Source organism: Rosa rugosa, chromosome 3 (assembly GCF_958449725.1).
Source record: "Rosa rugosa chromosome 3, drRosRugo1.1, whole genome shotgun sequence".
Taxonomy (NCBI): domain Eukaryota; kingdom Viridiplantae; phylum Streptophyta; class Magnoliopsida; order Rosales; family Rosaceae; genus Rosa; species Rosa rugosa.
This window is the reverse complement of record NC_084822.1, coordinates 18,902,379-18,917,760: the sequence shown is the minus strand read 5'-3', so window position 1 is coordinate 18,917,760 and position 15,382 is coordinate 18,902,379. Positions and strand designations below refer to the sequence as shown.

The 15,382-nt window shown below is 37.7% G+C and overlaps 1 protein-coding gene across 3 annotated transcripts; it reads left to right on the top strand.

The window, feature by feature from the left end:
• The first annotated feature begins 12,239 nt into the window (after window positions 1–12,239).
• LOC133741241 (protein BUD31 homolog 1) lies at window positions 12,240–14,206 on the top strand. 3 transcript variants are annotated; one of them, XM_062169172.1, is made up of 4 exons: window positions 12,240–12,493; window positions 12,584–12,624; window positions 12,816–13,104; window positions 13,842–14,206. In XM_062169172.1, the coding sequence occupies exons 3-4, from the start codon at window positions 12,823–12,825 to the stop codon at window positions 13,995–13,997; spliced, it is 438 nt and encodes a 145-aa protein (XP_062025156.1). In that variant the 5' UTR covers window positions 12,240–12,493; window positions 12,584–12,624; window positions 12,816–12,822; the 3' UTR covers window positions 13,998–14,206. The 3 variants fall into 3 exon arrangements, with proteins under 3 accessions (XP_062025156.1, XP_062025158.1, XP_062025157.1); XM_062169174.1 differs by lacking the exon at window positions 12,584–12,624; XM_062169173.1 differs by having other exon boundaries at window positions 12,240–12,624.
• The last annotated feature ends 1,176 nt before the right edge of the window (window positions 14,207–15,382 follow it).

Below are 15,382 nucleotides of genomic sequence, written 5' to 3'. Positions count from 1 at the left end.
TCTCGCGCGCGCACAGTTCTCAGAGACAGAACGCAGAAAAAAGAGGCGGATAAGGTTTGGTTGTGTGGACGGTGTGGTGCACTGGTGCCTAATTTCATATTATCTTCAATTTTTAATATTTATTTAAATATAAAACCATTAAAACAGAAAATGGGCCCTCTACACCTAATTTCATATTATCTTCAATTTTTAATATTTATTTATTTAAATATAAAACCATTAAAACAGAAAATGGGCCCTCTACCAGTGAACGTAGTTGTCGCACCAAAAGGGATTCTCGGCTCTATTTTATATTTTTTATAGTTTTTAATATTTATTAATATATACATAAAACTTTTAAAAAAAAAATTGGGGGTCTTGTGCTGTCGCTCTCAACGCCATTATTGTATGATCTCAGTTAATTTGTGAGATCATACAATAATGGCGATCTGCGTAACAAATAGTGTCATATCTAAGTCCACATATGTCAAGAAAATATATAGTTACTTGTAAGATTTTTTTTATTTTTTTTTATTTGAATGAACTTTCATTACTATATTAAGGAAAACAAACTGGGACAACAGTCAAGCTCTTTTGGAGCTTATCCCTTACAAGCAACTTATTATGCTATCCGCCTCTAGTTAAGTCTAACAGCCAAGGAGGACCAACCTCTTGGCAATACATCGATTGCATCATGCTCATGAAAGAAGCTTTTGCCAGCCCATGACCAACTTGAATGCTGCGTTTCTTAACATGCTTCCAGGAATTAAACTAATGTAAATTCATGTAGCATGCACCTTACTCCATCAAGAACCCCACCCCATTCCAGTTGTATTCAGGGGATTAATCACATTAAGTGCATCACCTTCCACTTCAATTTGACTTGCACCCAATTACTTACCAAGCTGCAACCCGTGCCAAAGAACTGGCGCCTAAACTTGTGGAGAATTTACTTATTCCAATACCAGTACCATTTCATTATTCTTTACATAAACAAAATTAACGGCAAATTCTCACTACATTTGCAAAATACAATTATCATATGTTCTAAATTGACCCCTAATATGGATAACATAATAACTTTTGATGCACCGAGATGTCAATTTTTGCAACATTTCTATTGCATCTGTCATAAATGGTATATTGTTTATTTATTTATTTTTTTGCAAGAAATAAGATACGCATCTCGAGATTTACGGTTCTGTCAAACTTCGATAATTTGATCAATTTTTTGTTTAGAAATATTTATTTCTAACGTTTAACAAATTCTTTATTATTAACTTTTCGCCGCAAGAAAAGAAAAAAAAAATATTGTCAGTTGTCGCTGTGGCAAGACATTGAGACGTAGAAAGACATCAAACTCACGTAGTTCTAGTTATAAATGAAAATCTGCTTTTGCTTTCTCAACACATAGATTTGCTTCCCGAGATTTACGGTTTTTAATGTTCACGGATGCAGTCAAATCCCGAATTTAAGAGCATTTGCTTTTATACATAAACGAATCCTCTCTACCGAACTCGTTGAGGTGAATAAATAGTTCGTTGGCGAGAATCCATTGAACATCAAACTAAAATTCTCTCAAACACAACAACTGAATCATTTCGACACCAGTGTGAAGTGACAGTGTTTCATTCTCCATTCTCTCAAATACAACATTGAAACATTTCGCCACCAGTTTGACAGGACAGTGCTTCATTCTCCATTCTTTGTAAGTACTTTATTGCATATCTTATTCTTTGTGTGTCTTGTTTTATGGCGGAGTTGTCACATCAACATGCAAGAAAATTGGGGTAGAACTTTTGGTCCTTATGGTATTAATGAGAAGGCAATATGTAAAACTCATATATATATATATATATATATATATATATATATATATATATATATATATATATATCTTTGTAGAACCCACTTTTTGATCATATTTCGGCATCTCAACCGTTCAGTTTTTAAGTCCTAATGTATAGATCATTTCTGCAAATTTTCACCAAATTAATGATTAGTAAGGTATAGAACTAGATTAAATCAATGTGTGTGTGTGTGTGTGTATTTTCCACTAAGGGAAAAAAGGGATCCCTTGTAGAACCCACTTTTTTATCGTATTTCGACATCTCAACCGTTCAGTTTTTAAGTCCTAATGTATAGATCATTTATGTAAATTTTCACCAAATTAATGATCAATAAGATATAGACCTGGATTAAATCAATGGACGAACCGAATCTGTCCAATCTGAACCATTCGTGTTCATAATTGTAAATCGTAGTTATGAATACCTTAATGATTATCAATTTAGCTGAAAATTTGCAGAGATGATCTACTTTACCTAAAAACTGAACAGTTAAGATGTGAATATGTAATCGAAAAGTGGATCTAATGAGCGACCTCTTAAAATGGCCAAAAAAGTATATATCATTGACCAACACCAGGTTTAGAGCATCTCCTACCAACTTGTACAAAATCCTAGATGAAGATGCTCTTCAATTATACATGCATGAATTTAAACAAAAATAATAATAAGAATAATAATAATAGAAGACCAAAAGAAGAATGGTAAAATCACAATGGTCATCGTTATAGCTATCACGGCAACAAGGAAACTTCTAATCACTCACATTTCCATTCATGCTATCAGAGACAGAGGGATGAACAACATGCATGCAAGGGCTTGAGGAGAAGAGTATTGTGAGTTCAGCGACTTCAACTGTAGCCGAGAAGAATCCTGTTGTAGCTGGCAATGTAATGTCACTATCTCCACCTGAAAACTACTCGCTTCTAAATGTAGGTACTTATAGAAGTGAACCAATCATAGAAGAACCAGCAACACCAGATCAGGAATTCACTAACCCATCACTTAGCGACATTGAAGACTTGGTTTATGAGGATCCTGGCGAGATGCCTACCATCACTATCAACATGGAAGAGTTCACAGACACATTGCGAAACTATATGCAAAAGAACATGAAACTCCAAAAAGGTGACATGTCCAAGGCTTTAGATGCCAACAATGGAAAACAAAAATGAAAGGGAGATTGTAAACCTTTTATTATAGCTGAAGGCTAGACATGCCAGCAGTGGTTCAATAGATGGAATAATAAATGTATGTCAAACTTCTTTGAACACCACAAAGTGCCAATTGAAATAAAACTGTAGTTGTACGATCGATTATGATGGTCAACCTTTAATCAACAGAACTGTTTGATGTATATCAAACTTTCTGGAGATCCCTTTGTGGATCTGTTTACTTTTCGTCTTGCTTCGGCTCTTATGGTTTCTACTTTGGCGATGGAAGATGTTCTCCGTTCTAGAGATGATATGAGATTTGTGACTCCTTGTGTGTTTGGAATTGGGATGTTCCGGTGCTCTCGTTCGAGTTCGTTGTTGGCTCTTTCCAAGCTTTTCGACTCTGGCCCGATGATGTTCTTCAAAATTCATGCCAATTCTGTTCGCGGTAGCGCTATCGCTGTGGCAGCGTCCGTTGCTTGGCTAGATTGGGGTTTGGATGGATTGGGCTCACCTGGTTTGAGTCCTTATTGTTGTTGTCTTTGTCTTTGTTTATGTGTTTGTGTTGTAGTTTGGGTTTGCTTTATGTTGCTTTGTTCTTTCTTGTTCCTGTTCGTTCGTTGTTCCAACCCAGTTTCTGGGTTCTGTAACCTTTCTTCAGTTTAATGTTAGTTGATTGCTCTTTGCCAAAAATAATAAAAAAATAATTTCCAAGAATGACAGAACAAGAAAATATAGATGGAGACTGTGGAACTATCAGATTGGAAAAAAAAAGGGTTTTGCCCGTTTGCCCAAATCACAATGTATTTTGCCCAATCAATCCAACAAGTTGGTATTTTGCCCATTTACACAAATTTTATGGGAAAAGACTCAAAAGGGTAGTCCGTTTTAGGGTAGTGCCTAGTGTATCATATGCTGACTTTTGGGTTCAAACTTTACTTTTTCTTAGAAAAACCTGTTCAAACTTTACTTTTACCTAACGGTTACTTTAACAGGCGGATCCACTGCTGTTTTGTTTATATCCTAAGCTAAGGTAAATCTTCGTAAGAAACAGAAAATCTAAACTTAAAGATAGTACAGGAATAAGGCCGAATAACAACATAAAACTGAAATATTGACGAAGTGGATGAGCAATTTGAAATTATTTATTCAAACATAATTACAAGCTATGAATTCAGATCCTCATTCTCAAGTAAATAGCTAAAGGATGTTAGCTATTCATAAGAACGATTACAGATACTTACTTGAAAAAGAAGTAAAAGAAAGCACACCACTCCACACTAGACAGGAAGGAAAGAGCACACTGCTACTTATGGCTTTCTTACTTCTTGAGAGAAGACTCTTCTGCTCAATTTTCTAATGCCTTACAAACTGAACTTAATTAAGGCTTCTTATATAGGGAGCGGAACTCAAACTGGGATTCAAAACACAAAAATGTACAGAACAACTCTATTATTTTCTGCTTCTCGTAAGTGCTCCGGATGATTGAGGTCGATTGACAAAAAGTAGATTTCCTTTAGGTGAAATGTTTTTCACCTTTGTCTTTTTGAAAAGCAAAAGCATCTTTAGGAAAAGCAAAGTTGCTTTCGGTGCTTTCTTCACATGTTGCTTTACATGTTTTCATCTGTTTCAGAATTGTGGCCAAGGACAAAAGAGTTGCTTTCCATCCTGGCTTTGGTTCCATTTTCTTCTACATCTGTATCTGCATACATTTTGTAGTGGTTGTCATTTTCAAGTTTCTCGATCCACTGTAACCATGCTAACGTGGAATCGATTTCCTTTCTCTTGAGTGATAAGAAAATGTCACTGCTAACAACTTCAGGATGGTCATATGCAGTAACAATAATTTTTTCTCCTGCTGCCAGGAATGTATTTTCATTATCTTCTTCGATGATCTTTTTTATGTATTCCAGGGACATAGCCTTCATCCAAGGAATGCTAGAATTTGGTTGGCCATTATATCCTACACATGCAGGCTGAAGATATCTTCCTTAAATAATTCTTACATAATGATATGGAGAAATATACTCAACTTCACCATTTTTCTTCTGAATCCATTTTGGTGGAGTAGATCTGAACTTCAACCTTAGAATGCAGTCATTTTTCCTAACATTCTTGACTGTGTTAACTATAATTGGCGGCAGTCCTTTGAGATCATCATTGGTTTTAGTCCAGAGGTTATGGACAAAACCATTTTCAACAAGCCAAAACTTGTGTTCTTGAGGATGTTCACTCTGAACATTGACCACATGCATATCTTTCAACATAAGGTCCTGGGACAATGAAGAGGGTTGGAGGAAGACATGAATCAGAATTATGACTTCCAATAAGATTATGAAAGTCAAACCAATCTGATTCTTTTAATGCTAAAACAGGAACTCTAGCACTTTCAGGATCTTCAAGATATTGGATTTTTTTCATTCTGGACAGCACTCTGATGTGTATTTTCATAAAATTCTTCAAACTGTGGTCTGGCATTTTCATCGAGTTCTTCAGCTAGGCAAACAAAGCTGGGAACATAAGTCTACTATTTCTTTCCTGAAAAGCATATAAAAGATTATCTAAAATAGCCTTCTGGTAGTATGCTAATCTCCTGCCAGTTCTACACACAGGTTGTTCGAAGGTTTTCAATTCCTAATTAAAAACATTTATAACCCCAGATGGAGTTATTTTGCTTTTTGGCAAAGCAATAGCCTTAAACGGTCTTGATGAGCCTTTGCCGTCTGCCGTTTGAGACAGGCTAGCCAATCCTTTATCCTGGGATTGATCAGTTGTGGCTAGTCCTTTTGGACCTAGCAAAAATCTTTTGAGGATTTTTTCTTTAGACTCCTCAGCATTTTTAAGTTCTTTTCCAGTTCTATTTCTAGGGTTGACACCTTCATCGCCTTCTCTTCGGCTGAACATTGCCATTTCTCTTGTTAGGGCGTCTGGAAGATAGTTCTTGTTTCCGGACCAGTAATTATCGCTAGCATCAGTTTGGAGTATGATTTCATCATTCTCTTTTAGTTGTTGTAGAGGAGGGGTATTTTTGCAGAGGGATTTTATCTGCTTCACAATTTTCTCATCATGTTCTGTGAAGTTCCATTTTCTTTTGGAACTTGTTTTAGAGGATAACATTGCTGTTAATCCTGAGATTTTGGGAATGAAATCCCTTCCATAGTTGATGACTCCTAAGAATCTTTCTAGATTCTTAGCATCAGGAATTTTATCTAGGAATTTCCAGATTTTCTCATGGATGTGGGGTTGAAGCTTTTATTACTCCATTCTTGATATTTATACCAAGAAAATCAACTTCATCTAGGATAAAAAAGACTTTCTTTTCTCCTAGGATGATTCCATGCTGAATTATCAACTTAACAACCTCGTAAAGGTGTTTCATGTGTTCTTCTTTGTTTTTGGAGAAGACGAGGACGTCATCAATATAGACGACGCAGAATTCAGCAACATGTTTGAATATGTCATCTATCTTTCTTCGGAAGATTGAAGGGGCTTGTTTTAGGCCAAATGGCATTACTATCCATTCATACTGACCTTGTGGTGTTCCAAATGCATTACTATCCATTCACACTATCTGGATGCATCTTGACTTACCAAAAACCCAACTTTGCATCGAATTTTGAAAAGACCTTAGCTCCTTTGAGCTGATTGATCAAGACTCTTGCTTGAGCTATTTGATAACCGTCTTTAACGGTCTTTTTATTGACATCTCTGTAGTCAATCACCATTCTAGCTTTTCCTCTAATATTTTCTGCATGGTTTCTCATATAGAAAGCTGGAGCATGATGAGGGCTAGTAGATGGTCGAATTAATCACTTGTTCAGGAGATCTTCTATATCTTTTCTGAATTCTTTTTTATTTTCCTCTTTGTATTGAGGAATGGCTTTGACATGACATATAACATTCATATCATGAAATCTTAATTCACAGACCACTGGGTCTTTTTCCCAAAAAATTTTAGGGTCTACATCTATATTCTGTTCGAGCATTTTCTTGATTTTATCAAGAGTAGGGAATTTCTAAGATACAAGCTTATTTTGAAAATGCTTGAGGTTATGCTCATGGATGAAGCTAGCTTCTTCATCTTCACTAGTTGGTTCTTCTTTTTCTTCAGAAGAATCTTCGATAAGCAATTTTTTTTGTTGCTTAATTTGTAGCACAGTTCAAATCTGGGCTTATAGGGTTTAGGATCACTACTATTTCGTTGCGATCTCTGATATTGAGTAGTAAAGTTTGGTCCTACGACACTTTTTGCTTGGGTAAGTTTATCGGCCCAAAACATTCTATATCCTTTTCTGAAGCCCATAGCTTCTTCATCTTGAACAAATCTTTGTTGGAGAAGGAAATCATTTCCCAACAAGAAATTTGACCCTTGGCCTTCTGATTGCCAAAGAGTGTTGATGATAAATGTTCCTCCACCAATGGTGACGTGAACATCTCTGGCTACTTTTTCCATGGTTAAGTGGCTTCCATCAAACTGAACACCAGTAGCTATTCTTTTATTATCTTCTTTTCGAGTTCTTCAGGAATTGCAAATTTTTTTGCCATTGTGAATCCCGATCCATTATAGATGATATTTTCTATGATCAGGGAACTTTAATCCAATCTCTATGTCGTTGTTGTATCTACTAGTAGAGATGATTTTCGATTGTTGAAGCTCGTCTTGAGCTTGTTCTTGTGGTATGAATGGTTTACATTCTTCTGGATTGTTTTCTAGTTCAAAAAGTTCTATGTTTTCATCTACCTGTTCTTCTACTTTTCTTCTTTTGGAGATGAAATAGTTGATACCAGATCTAGAACTTCTGAGTCTTTCTTTTCACAGAAATATTCTTCATATTCTTATTCTACTAATTGGTTGATAGCGCCATTCTTTGTTTTTCTTCTTACTTCAGCTATGAAGCATATCTTTGTAATATGTCTTTCTCGACTCTTCGCAAAACATAGGAAGTCCATTCTTTTCATGACATAGACAATAGTCACAAATGAATGTACCAAGGTTATCCTGATATGAAGACATTATTTCTTCTGTCTTACTTTCTTCCCAGTTTTTGACTTTAAGAACATTCATCTGTCTAGATTCTAAATATTCTATTTCAGAATCTAATTCAGAATCTGTTAACGTTGTGGAGTTAATGTTAGAGAGTGAGATAGAGAGAGAGAGAGAGTAAGCAAGACACAAAAAGTATAGTGGTTCATCTCCCGCCTTAGCATGTTGCACTACATGGGTTTGGGCCTTGCGGCCGAAAGGGATTACAAAGTGTGTAATGGGATGTTGAGTAAGTGGGAAGGAGTCACCTTTTATAGGGAAGGAAGGCTCCTTCCTTTACATGGTTTCAATGTGGGACACAAAGTCCATTTCTAGTCTAGAAAGCTTGTTGTGAAGGCATATTGGTGAGGAAGGGAAAGTGGCTTCCCGGTGAGCTCTTGGCCTCTTCCGACTACCACGGGGTAGCTTGGATGTCAGGCTACGGGATGCATGTTGCGGTTGGGTCCCACCTTGGCTTGTAAGCCCCCCTAAGAGGGTGTTACATATGCTTGGTGACATAGTTATTTTTCCATACTAGTGGAGGTATCTACAAGTCCCTGAAGTCCCCAAGTAAGAGGAGCTTCTTGGTTGGGGAGTTATAAACATGATGTCATCAAGCATAAGTGACGTTCGGGAGGCGCCCAGCCCCTACAAGTCCCCGAACTCCGTAAGCAAGAAGGGACTCTTTAACCTGCAAAAGAAAGATAGAAGTCCGCACATGTAGAATGCTTGTTGAATTGGGCAACGTATGAGAGTTGCATCGATATGCATTAGGATATACGAATGTACGAGGTGCATGATATATGATGACGTATATATGTACGAGGTGCATGATATATGTACGAGGTGTATGATATATGATGACCTATATATGTACGAGGTGCATGATATATGTACGAGGTGCATTAGGATATACGAATGTACGAGGTGCATGATATATGATGACGTATATATGTAAATGGCGCCGAGTATGATCGATTATGACGTATAAACTCGAGAACGCATATGGTTGTGTGAGCGTACTAAGAATGTGCATATGAATTGCATATGATGAATGTGTGATGCACGCAAGAAAACGAACTAGGTCGAGTTGACGATGTTACGCTCGTGAGGTGTAAGTTGCATGAGTGTCGTGAAGGTAATAGTTTGTAACTCATGAACAATGAATACGCAAACGTTTTTGTTAGTTGGTTTTCGCTCGTATTAATGGCACGTGAAAGAATTTGATTGTTGCAAACGACAAATGGTAGAAGAATTCAATGTTCCATTAATGTGTATTATGTCGAGGAGATATGAGTGTAAAGCTTGGGAATGCCGGGAAGGCGTGAGCATAAAGCTCGTGGTTGCTGGGAAGGCAAGAGCGTGAAAGCTCGGGGGTGCCGGGAAGGCAAGAGCGTGAAGGCTCGGGGATGCCGGGAGGGCAAGAGAGTTTAAAGCTCGGGGATGCCGGGAAGGCAAGAGCGTGAATGAAAGCTTGGGGATGCCGGGAGGCAAGAGCGTGAAGCTCGGCGATGCCAAGAAGGCAAGAGCGTGAAAGCTCGGGGTTGTCGGGAAGGCGTGAGCGTTGAAGCTCGGGGATGCCATGAGGCATGAACGTAACCGTTGCTAATTATGCTGGGATGTATGTACAAGTCCTCTAAGTCCCCAGTCAATGAGGGTTTTCTTGTGGGGTTGATAACAAAGTGTGGCTTTGTGCCGTATATCAAGCATAATTAGTGCAAGTGCGTCGTCCATCTAGAATTTTGTCAGAGCGAACGCTTTATGCCCTTTCGGGTGGGCCCCTGCTAGGCCCTCCAAGGAGTCCCCCACTCCTGGCTATAGACCTCCGTATGGTCGAAAAATTGTTTGATGAGGGGAGCTGCGTTTAAGCAGTGGGCGTTAGGTAGCGAACCTAATCTTTGATATCCAAGCGTCGAGGGTTAACTACCGGATCAATGGCTACCGTGGGCTGTGTTAACCGGTCCCTTTACTCTTTCTCGGAGGAGAAATGCTTGACTGCAATGCCGCATAGCGGTCATTGTCATTATGAGGCGTTGCCTTACCGCTTGGTGGCTGGTCGTGGACCATAGACTTGTGGAGTCTAGACCCGTTTAGGTCTCTTTTTCGTGTGGAGAGTTTTATAAAGTATGGTGCCCGGAGGCTAGATGATATGTGTAAATGTAGAGTACATGTAAATTTTGCTATTTGTATGAACAACGACAAATAAGCATAGCATAGTTTGTTTAAGTAACCATCACATGTTTTTTTAATTGAATCGCAACTAAATAGAAGCATGGCGTATGTGTATAACATGTACTTGTAGTAAAGTTGCTAATAACATTTTTGCATTGTTGTAAACATGCTAAAGGATCATGAACATTTGAAGCATGGCTTTGAGCATAGTATGTATACTACTTAAATTGATATAAGTTGGAAGCATGCTTTAAAAAGTTATTTGAAACACACAAGGCGTGGCCTTCATATGACAATAGCTCTAAGTGCAAGAGTATAAAAATGAGATATTGTTACTTATCTTATGCCGATTGGAGTAGATATGTTGTTGGAATTGGAAACGATACAAAAACCGAAATCATGTTGGAGTTGTCCAAGCATGACGCTCCATGTGATCAAATAATGACCGCCGGCAATTTGCTTGACTTCTTTTACAGACGAAAGTGCCTGGTTTGGAGTGATTTTACTTCCTCCAAAAATAAGATAAGTAATTAGTTATGAATTAGTAATCAATATTTGTAGCTTGTTTGTATACTTCGATAAAATGCACGAAGTCTTGAACATATATATACTAATTATGCGTATAGCTATTTTGAATGTCAAATAGGCAAGTAGATGTAACAAAACCATTTAGGCATGGGGGATTTATAATGGGAAAAATTTGGCTCATTCTTACTGAAAGAATAAGATGCTTTAATTGACTCCATTAAGATTGCATAAGGAGAAGTATGGGTACATGGTGTATGTGTGTAGCCACAATTGGCGCATGGCATTGTCTATGACCTAAGTGAGTCAAGCCATTCATATGTGCAGTAATAGAAACAATAGCAATATAGACTACTCCTTAGAAGAAGACAAAACTGAGAAAGTTTTTAGCTGAATAACCAAATGTGAAGGCATGTTTAGATGGACAAAGTGTGTCATGCTGTTGATATGTGGCATTGGATTCAGGCATAGCAGATCATATATTCAATGAAAATATGACAAGTAGGTATAGGAGCTTATCATTTGCAAGTGTGCAGTGCTTTAGTAGTGTTTGTGAACTAATGATAAGCATGAGCAAGTTCGAATTCCACTTAAATTATGTGAAGCTAAAATTTGAAACTTATTTGCTGTGATCATGAGATACTGATGATTGTCTACTGCTAGCATGCTTGCAACTTGAAAATATTATCAATCGCCAAGCATCAGTAATCTAATATGAACCTCATACCAAAGTGCATACTCAAAATGTAGGAGTACTGATGCTTAATTGTAATTATAATTGAATATTTGGAACTAGCAAATAAGTTAAAAGCAATCTTGTATAATCAACTAACTTATCAAATAAGTATGTGTGCTGTAGCCTGTAGGTGTGCACAAGTAGACAATATTACATGTGTGTCATGAGTTTAGAGCATCACGTATATAGAAGCAAGCATAATATGTGTGGTTTCATATGGCCGGCACACGTAGGCATGTAGTGGCTTGAATGGCCTCTGAATAAATACAGAAGTAGCGAGTAAGTAATGGTTTTGAAAAGAAAAGAACTTAACTGATTGTAGATAGATATCCGGAAAAGCTCTGAGACTTTTTTTTTTTTACTTCAAACAACAGAAGAGATGCTTCAGGGTGTCCAAGTAAGATCAATGGGTGCTTGACGAACTGTCAGAATGACGTAAAGGAAACCATAGTGCTTGTGATTGACAAACATCGTCGTAGTGTCGTTTCCCATTTGAATTGAGACGCTGGGAGGGCGTTAGCTTGACGGTGCGTCAAAGGAGATTGAAGCCTGGCGGAGCTTTTTACGAGGACACATTATATACCGTGATAAAGTGAGGTCTAAGGCAAAATTTAGAGAGATCTTCCTAATAATTTTTTTTATTGAAAAAAAAAATATCGGCAAAGCAAAGTTCAAAATAAAACATAACAAGTTATATAAACAAAATAAAAAGTAACAATGCCAATAAAGAATAATAGAACCTGATTTTTCAACCACAAAATTTTGTGAAGTATATAAACAAATACATTTACGTGCTTGATAAAAGCTTATCGTAAGCCCTCACACAGTAGATCAGAAAAGCCCTTTCTAACCCTCACCTCTCTCTCTCTCTCAGGCTTTCTCACCCAAAACGGCCATCTTCATCGGCGAGTTGCCCCGTCGAAGAAGCGCATCAAAAGCCCTTATCCCATTTCTCTTCATTAACAACCATCTCAGTTCGAAATCCGCAAACACTCCAAACCCTATATCTTCAAAACCCAGAAAACAAACCCTAATTGTTTCAATTGAATCGTCAGAGGTAATCTTCTTCTTTGAGCAATGAGCGTTAATTTTGACATTGCTACCAATTTTGAAAACCCCTCAAACTTATATCTTTGTTATTAATCAGTTGATTGGTGGAAGTAGTAGCGCAAAAATTAGGAGCAAGAGGTAATCTATTTTTTTATCTTTGCTAATTGAGTGAAATTATGTAGTTCATGTTTTGATTATATGATTTGATGAATGATGATTAAATCAAATTGAGATGATTAAATGATTACAGGTATGATGATTATGTTGTTTTGATGTTGATTCTTGAATTTTAGATAATTTACTCTATCCTATGTTGCCACTGATGACAGGTAAAAAATGCCAAAGGTAAAGACGAATCGAGTCAACTACCCAGAAGGTTGGGAACTAATCGAGCCTACTCTTCGCGAACTGCAAGCAAAGATGAGAGAAGCTGAGAATGACACTCATGATGGTAAGAGAAAATGTGAAACCTTGTGGCCTATTTTCAAAATAGCACATCAAAAGAGCCGCTACATTTTTGACCTTTACCATCGGAGAAAAGAAATTTCCAAGGAATTGTATGAGTTCTGCCTGGACCAAGGTTATGCTGACCGCAATCTAATTGCAAAGTGGAAGAAGGTTTGTCTCACAATCTCTTTTATTGTAATCTTATACTATTAGGCGAAATTTGCTTTGGTTTAATTGTGAATAGAGTTGACTCAGGGGTTTCATGACCTTGGAAATCGACCTGCCCATATGTGATTTGAAACTTTAGCAATTAATGATGAATGTATTCTAAATGAGCAAAAAAAAAAAAAATATTCAGTAAAGGAATTAATTGGAGTCGGCATAGCATGCTAGAACTTTAGCCATACAAAGCAGATACATAGAGGTTGGACACACTTATATAATATGACATGCATATGCCTAAGAAATTCCTGGTAAGAGTGATATAAAAGTTGTTCAACATTGGTTAATCCCATTGTATGCAGTATTTTGCTACATGCATTGGAAGTGGCAATGTTTGATATTAAGATGCTAAAGGAACTCTTATACCATAGATTTGGAGATTGTGTGAGATACTGGATGACAGTTACTTCAATTTGTATGTTGGAAATGACCTTCATATTCCTAAAGGTGTTCAACATTGGTTGAACTCATTTTCTGAAGTTCTCTTGCTACATGCATTGGAAAGGCATGTTTTGATACTACAATGCTAAGGGATTACATGTGTCATATATTTGGAGGGCGTTATGCAACTTTACTGGAAAACGATTGAAAAATATCACATCAAACTCATTCACTGTGCTGTCTGTTTATCAAAGTCTCTTTAATTTCCCACTTCAATTTTAATGATATCTGGTTTGTGTTTGCAGCCTGGTTATGAACGCCTCTGCTGTTTGAGGTGCATGCAGCCTCGGGATCACAACTTTGCCACCACATGCGTCTGCCGAGTGCCCAAGCATCTGAGGGAGGAGAAGGTTATAGAGTGTGTGCATTGTGGCTGCAGGGGCTGTGCCAGTGGAGATTGATTGCTGGTCTCTTCAAATTTTCCTAGATTATCCTTTGTACGATGTATGCCTTTAACTGACCTTGAACCTTCTCAAGCTGGGACTTGTTCTCAAGCTGGGACTTGTTTTAGTATGTCTTCTCTTGCAAGATCAAATTGCTGTGATGTTTAACTAACTGCAACTTGAAAGCTAAAACAAGGCATGCCTTGCGACTTGCATTATTTGATTTGTTTGTCATGGGTTTGCTTATTGATAATTTTGTCTGAAGACATATGGATGATTTCTTTCTCAGTAATTTGTAAGGTGTCTGTTTATGGTACATTTAATGTACCAATACATCAAGTAGACTAGTTTGATTTAAAAGTAAATTGACTTCATTCATTGGTAGACTAGTTTGGGACTACTCTAGATCTATGTCAAACAAATCAATTTCTATATCAAACTAAGTAGCTTGATAGAACTCCCCATTTGTAAGATTCACAATTCAGACAGAGTTCTCCCAGTTCACCACTCTGAACGTTGTTTGCTTTGGCTAGAGGACTCTTGGGCTGCCAATAGATTCTTGTTTGAGGAAAGGTTGTATGGTTCTTTTTTTGGTGGTAAGGGAAATTTTTGGGGATGTTTTAGGAAAGCTTGTATGGTTTGTTTTTCAGTGGTAAAGGGAATTGGATAAGCCTAAAACACAATAGACTTGTCAATTTAGATGTTGCTTGTCCTGCACAAAGAAAAGGAAAGAAAAAGAGGCCTCACAGTTAGAAAGTGGGGATGGTGTCATGGTGTGGCAACTATTTGTAATCATGATTGAGTATAGGCAATGAAAAGTGTGCCTCTACTATTATGCATTATATGAAGAATGGGAAACATGCTGTTAATGGTAGAGAAGGATCGCTTGAGCCTCCTGGCCTAGCGGTTTGAAGTTGTTTTCTTTTGGAGCATGTACTGATACCTGCACCCCCTGTTCAGCTTCTGATACTGAATCAAATACCTTACAATTCTTATACGGTGACAATATAGAGCATCTATTCAGCTGGTGAGCTGTGGTCTATTGATTTCTTGAAAAATCCAAACTGTAAGAGCAAGTTCAGCGGTATCCATTTGCCCGGGCAAAAGCTGGGAATGATGATGTGTTGACCAGCCTTTGTCAAAAACACTCCTCCACCGGTTGTGTTTTGACCAGCCATAGTTTGTCTTTTGATGACCCAGGCCAAGAAAAAAGCCAACAGACTGACTAATTTCTTGACCCAGCATGCCTGGCTGCCAGCATGCATGTGAGCTGACGTCAGCGACCGAAAGCAGAGAGAGACATAGAGCAGTAGACGCGTGGAGGCAACGCACCAATGAGAGCAGAAGACGTGCCGCAATTGCTGACCGCTGCTGGAATTCGATGAACAGTGAAATTACACAGA

Bases quoted from the DNA above. Each gene is read 5' to 3' on its own strand.
- LOC133741241 (XM_062169174.1), top strand. From the start codon at position 12,823: ATGCCAAAGGTAAAGACGAATCGAGTCAACTACCCAGAAGGTTGGGAA. The intron at 13,105-13,841 runs GTTTGTCTCACA...TTGTGTTTGCAG, and splicing joins TAATTGCAAAGTGGAAGAAG to CCTGGTTATGAACGCCTCTG.